Here is a 6,288-nt window from a genome sequence, read left to right as displayed (position 1 = left end):
GCAATTCTGAATTACTTTTTGACGAAGATTTGATGGTTCATATTTTATTTTCATAAATAAAAGTTAAAATACTAATCTAAAATTTCAATTACATGATCTTTATTTGGCAGATATAATACAGTTATTGCATAAATAGATGAAATTAAATTTGACTACATTGAATCCAATTCCCATCTCTACAAACAAGCTCTTCAAGACCTCCTTATTAAAATCTCTCTCAAGGTTCCAAACTTTCTTGTTGAATGCATGTTGCATCCATGAAAGGTTGTAGTGGAGGATAGACACTTAAACCTTATTCGTTAGAGGTGTTATACTTGTAAATTATAGACCATAGACCACAATCTATTAAATTAATATTATATTTAACAATGTATATACATGTTAGAATATTATTTTAATCTAATAATGGTCATGTAACTTATATAATGAACTTAACAAAAAATATTTCCTAATGGGATGATTGTTAAGAGGGTGGGCAGGGAACAACACCCAACTTGGACCCAAAAAAGCCAAGAAAAAATCGGTCAGTAGACTGGGTTCAATTCAGGCATGTAAATAGGTTGGGCTACGATAAAAAAAAAAAAAATGAGTTTGAGTGGGTTTAACTAGGCTAGTTTTATTGTGGATCTTTACATCTATTAGAAATTGAACCCGTCAAAGTGTTTCACAAATAAACATTAAAATTAAACCCAGATTCATATCATGATGCTTACATAAAACAAATTCTCACATCTAACCATAAAACTTAATCACTAGATTTTTCTTCTCCCTTTGAAACCCTAGCGTAGCTCTTATACCTTTCACATCTTTCATCCTTTTCATATCTCATCGTGCTAAATCTCATAACATGACTTACCTTTTTTTGGATATGTAAACCAAAATCTTCAATCATTGAGATCAATATGAACATCAACTTGCGCTTGATCGAGAGATTCTAAAGATGAAGATTCAAGGTTTAATTTTCTTGCCTCATCAAGATCTAATAATCTTATTACTTTTTAGAGGATCAATTATTTTTCTCTCTATCAATTAATACTACTCTTTCCTTTTGCTCTATGTGGTTGCTTATTATTCAACCTCACTTTTCATTTGTGCAGGACTTGCTTAAAGCTTTTTTTTAGGCATGCTTAAAGCTTGTTATTATTAGATATATGTAGGGAAATAGTCCTCTCTATAGAAATTGTCTAGCGGAAACTTTCTCGCTTAGTATTTTTTTATATTTTGATGATGTTATTCAACCATTTACTACTTAGACATGTATAAAGTGATTTTAGGAAGATGGGATAACAAATTTTTGTATTTATTGTTGGGTGAGAAACCAGATCTGAGGTTTACTTTTTCCATACTATATTAGGAAAATATTAATTGTTAGTTTGTTAATTTGTTTTATAATATCGGATTGTATTCATCCATGTTATTTTTCTATTTTTCTCCTTTTGCAGAAATTAAAGGTGTGGAAGCAACAAAGGAAGATGAAACTAACTTTGCTTTGTGGTAGGTAATTCTTGGTCTCAAAGTGTTGGAACAAACATTATTCTTAGATTCGTTTAATTTTATTGAAAAGTTGACGTTTATTGAGTATTTAATTGTTTTATGAATTTTAAATTTATTTTACAATTTTTAATTTATGTAATTTGACATTTGGGCCATTACAATTTAAATTTTAAATAGTCCAAGTCTAAAATTAAATAATTACGGTTCATTTTAAAATTAAACATAAAAAACAAGTTTAAACTTTCAAAGTTTGATGAGGCCGAAATAACTTTCTAAAATTACAGTAAAAGAAAAAGAAATAACTTTCTTCGTTTTCATTCCATACATTTACGCAGTCACACAGTCATCAATCTTAGCCTTCAATTTTTTTTCTCAACTTCTACGCAATTAATAAAATAAAAGAAGAAAAAATTAGCCACGGGATCTTGACTACGTGATTGAATGCGTGAAGCCTAACTGCAGAAAATCCAGGTCCCAAAAAAAAAGGTGCAGAATCCCTTCAACCCCAACAACATCAATAAGGTTGTCGTTAAAAAATACCTAGGATCAACCCAAAAGTCTTAAATATTAATACCATTTGTATAAATGTTGTTACAATCTATATGTGTATATCGTGCTTCTTATGCAATTTAGTTTATTTCAAGATTTTCTTGTTGTTTATTGCTTTTAATTTTGATGATGGATGTTTATGATATACAGGGAGGCAATTAGAGATATGGATGCAAACAAGCACCAGAAGCATGATGAGGGATTAGATTGTCTACCAGACGAACTTCTTCAAGAGATTAAATTCTATATGTATGATTAAATTCTACAAATTTAGGTTTGGATGCATTAATTTTGTACATTGTGGTTTTCGTGGTTCATAAAGATTAAAACAAGTTAGGTTTTGATCATATAAACTTAGAGTTAGTTTTGGACAGAAGTTTTAATGGTCTGCGTCATTGAAATAAAAGTTTAAGGCCTAGTGAAATTGTATTATAAATCTCCGCCACCACTGCCAACTTTAGTGTTCATTAATTCAATATCATTGGAGGAATCGAACGTGCGAACCTCGAGGCCCGACCTGGTATGGCCCCTAGTGGGACTCGACCATGGAAAATCTGTGATCTCTAGAAACCTCACTGGAGCTGACAACAACACTAAGGGTGGAGGGTGAACAAGGTGAAGCGGCATGGCCAACAAAAGGGACGAGCCACACAATGCACATCAAAGGCAGATTTATTCGTTCAACCCAAGGTTTAACTATGAATTTTTTAACTGCAACAATTTAAGTGTATCCTATTGGAGTTAAAATTACCCATTGTTGGAATTGGACTTATTCTCCAATGGATTTTCCTTAACAGTGCATTTGGATGTGGAAATTGAACGAAGTAATTCATTTTTTTAAAGAAATTGAAATGTTGTGTGCTAAATTTCCTCGTTTGAATAAAACATTTAGAAAGCATTTTAAGGGAGTATTTTAGTTAACTTAAAACACAGAAATTTAAATTCCTTCAAAAAGAAAAGAATTTAAAATTCTCTTTTGCTTCACCACACGAACCCCCTCTCCATAACAGCGGTCACTCGTCTCTTTGTTCACCCCTCTCTCCATACCAGGGCTCACTCCTCTCTCTGCGGTACTTACTCCTCTCTCTCGGTCTCTCCTCAGAGGTTTCCAGAACTCCTCTCTCCAGTACCAGCACTCACTCATCAGTCTGCGGGGACTCTCTTTTCTCAGACGTTCCAAGAACTCCGATCTCGACCCATAGTCTCATTCCCTTGCGATTTCGACCCACACTCTCGTTGTGCCACGGTGTGTTCATTTTTTTTCGTTAATTTGTAATTTATTTTTTATTTAGTTGTTTGATTTCATTAGTTTTGTATTGTGGGTACTCATTGTTTGATTTTGTTAATTTGTATTGTGAGTATTTTTGCAAATTTGTTAGGAACAGACCTTGCACTGTAGGTGCTTGTGTTTATTATAAGAACTTTGGTTTCTTCACTTTGTATTTATTCTTCCCTGTGTTTATTCATCAAGCTTTGTAACCCACCCATGCCTCTAACTTTTGGACAGATGTAAGTAACAAAAGATGTTGATATTTGCATATCATCAATATCAATCATGGTAGTTATATATTTCTAGTTGTTGCAGTCTGCAGCACTGCCTTTTACCTTATTATGTTCTAAAATGCTTCCTTATAGATGAAACCATAGATAGAACATACTTAATTCTTTGATCCTACAATCCTTTTGATTTAAAAATTTAACTATAAAACATCTTGATCCCATTGATTTGATTATTCAATTGATTTAATTATTCATTTGATTAGTTGTACCAAATTAAAAAATTAAAAAATCTTCTTAAATGTCTTCTCTTTCTTCATCACTGAAAGTCTAAGAAGGCCATGTATGATTTCTGTTATCTAAGTCTTTCTATCATTTGATTCACATAGCTATTACTCTGAATGATTTGAAGTCACTGTTTCATTATATTTGCCAAACCTCAACATTCGTTAAGGCTAAAGTCAATGGTTTACGGGATACTATTCTTTGTCCTATTTGCATTCACTTTGAGTTTAGCTTTTCTACTCTCAAAGTGTCTATCAAAAAGTCAAACAAAAAATGTTCCAAAAAATGTTCCAAAAGGGTCTCTGGGGTACCCTATCATCGGAGAGACACTTAGTTTTCTCAAAGCACAGAGACAAGATAAGGGTTCTGTTTGGTTGGAAGAACGGATATCTAAGTATGGCCCTATCTTCAAAACCTCTTTAATGGGGTTCCCTACAGTCTTAGTAATTGGACAAGAAGGAAACAAGTTTGTCCTTGGTTCACCAGATGATTTGCTTTCTTCTAAGAAACCCCTCACCCTGCGAAAGATACTTGGAAGGCAAAGCTTAGTTGAACTTACAGGACCAAGGTACATAATTTCAACTTAACTCACTAATTCAGCTTAAGTTGTCTGTTTAAATGATTTGGATGAAATGTCAAAATAATTCTTATATGATGATGATCTTGATTCAAATGATGACACTTTGAAATAAGGTGTTTAACCTCTGAATGGATGGATTATGGATAGTTGGATAATGGATAAGTGATTTTTTGGATTAGTGGTAGTATTTAGATAACTCATTACTGTGATATTAGTACTGTTATAAAGGGAATTATTGGTGGTCCTTGTTTCAAATTTAATAGAAATGAATTTGAAAGAGTTGTGGTTAAAAAGATTAATTTGTGTTAGGGAATGATATTTATAAGTGAGTTTAAAATAATTGATTTTGTTTTGAATACTAAAGTAAAATCACTTTAGAAGTGTAAATATATATTTTCAGGTCTCATACCCAAAATCAATTTATGTCTAAAGAAAAGTTAGAAAGTTTCATCCTCTCAAAATTATTTCTACACACTGCAAAATTGATTTTCAAAATCCCAAAAAGAAATTGGCAAAAAATAATCAATTCCTGGATAATCAAATATTATGATCTCAGTGTGATTCTCACATGTTACGCAACAGGATACTAGTCATTTGTTTTGAGGCTTTGTCAATGTTTGATGCAGATACAGGTTAGTCAAAGGGGAAATGTTGAAATTTTTGAAACCTGAATGCCTTCAGAACTATGTCAAAAAGATGGATGAATTGGTGAATGCCACATTATTGAGAGAATTCAGAGAGAATGAAACCATTGGAGCTGTGGTCTTCATGAAGAAACTGTCCTATGAGATAGCATGCAATCTATTGTTTGACATTAAGGATGAGCACACTAAGGAGGCTTTGTTTGTAGATTTTACTTTGGCATTTAAAGCAATTCATTCTCTTCCCATCAATCTCCCTGCCGAGCCAGGGCAAGAATTGTAGACAGGATGATTCCTATTATGAACAAAAGAAGGGAGGAACTGTCAAAAGGATATTGCAGTATTGTTTAATTACATATCATTTATCTTTTAATTGTAGATAGAAACTGTCAATAAGGAATAACATATCATTCATCTTTTAATTTTGCAGTATTGTTTAATCCAAGTTTGTTTGTGTATTACTACAAGAATATTGTGTAAGATTCAAAATTGTTTAGCATTAAAATTATTTTGATTATTTAATTATTAAATATTAAATTATTTTATTAAATCCTTATTGAATATATATACTCAATTGTAGACCGGAACCGTCAATAAGAAATTATATATCATTCATCTTTTAATTTTGTAATATTGTTTAATCCAAGTTTCTTTATGTGTTACTACAAGAATATTGTGTAAGATTCAAAATTGTTTAGCATTAAAATTATTTTGATTATTTAATTATTAAATATTAAAAAATATATTATTATATATTGTATAGCATTAAATTTATTTTAAATATTTAACTATTTAAAAAATGAGTCATATTTATTTTCATTCAATATTGAAATTTTAATTTTTAAATAAATATTTAAAAATGAAAATTTGAATTTCATTGAAATTGAATTCCTTTAAAATTGAATTACTTTATCCAAACAAGGAAATTAAAATACAAAAAATTGAATTGCCTCATCCAAACAAAATATTTACAAAATGAAAGAAATTTAAATCAAGGCAATCAAAATGCTGTGTATTTAAATTTCCTAGAAATTTTTAAATCCTCCATCCAAACACAATCTAAGAGTATGCTTAGATAGAGAATTTTAACTGAGAAAAGTAATTTATGAGAGAATTTAAATTTCTTTAATATAAAATTCATTGTTTGGATGTTTTTTATGAAGAATTTAAATTTTTAGAATTTTAAAACAGAATTTTAAACCACTAAAAATGTGAAATTTTAATTTTCTTCTAAAAGATTAG

At 30.5% G+C, this 6,288-nt stretch overlaps 1 protein-coding gene across 3 annotated transcripts; it reads left to right on the top strand.

Moving 5' to 3' along the window:
• The first annotated feature begins 654 nt into the window (after positions 1-654).
• Positions 655-5,513, top strand: LOC102668987 (taxane 13-alpha-hydroxylase). 3 transcript variants are annotated; one of them, XM_041004918.1, is made up of 5 exons: positions 656-953; positions 1,443-1,494; positions 2,194-3,289; positions 3,930-4,393; positions 5,032-5,513. In XM_041004918.1, the coding sequence occupies exons 4-5, from the start codon at positions 4,005-4,007 to the stop codon at positions 5,327-5,329; spliced, it is 687 nt and encodes a 228-aa protein (XP_040860852.1). In that variant the 5' UTR covers positions 656-953; positions 1,443-1,494; positions 2,194-3,289; positions 3,930-4,004; the 3' UTR covers positions 5,330-5,513. The 3 variants fall into 3 exon arrangements, 2 of the variants coding, with proteins under 2 accessions (XP_025979555.1, XP_040860852.1); XM_026123770.2 differs by having other exon boundaries at positions 655-953; positions 2,194-4,393; XR_003262856.2 differs by lacking the exon at positions 3,930-4,393 and having other exon boundaries at positions 659-953.
• Positions 5,514-6,288: the final 775 nt, after the last annotated feature.

Source organism: Glycine max, chromosome 9, assembly GCF_000004515.6.
Source record: "Glycine max cultivar Williams 82 chromosome 9, Glycine_max_v4.0, whole genome shotgun sequence".
NCBI classification, from domain to species: domain Eukaryota; kingdom Viridiplantae; phylum Streptophyta; class Magnoliopsida; order Fabales; family Fabaceae; genus Glycine; species Glycine max.
This window is presented reverse-complemented; position numbering and strand designations above follow the sequence as displayed.

Bases quoted from the DNA above. Each gene is read 5' to 3' on its own strand.
- LOC102668987 (XM_026123770.2), top strand. From the start codon at position 4,005: ATGGTTTACGGGATACTATTCTTTGTCCTATTTGCATTCACTTTGAGT. The intron at 4,394-5,031 runs GTACATAATTTC...TGTTTGATGCAG, and splicing joins GTTGAACTTACAGGACCAAG to ATACAGGTTAGTCAAAGGGG.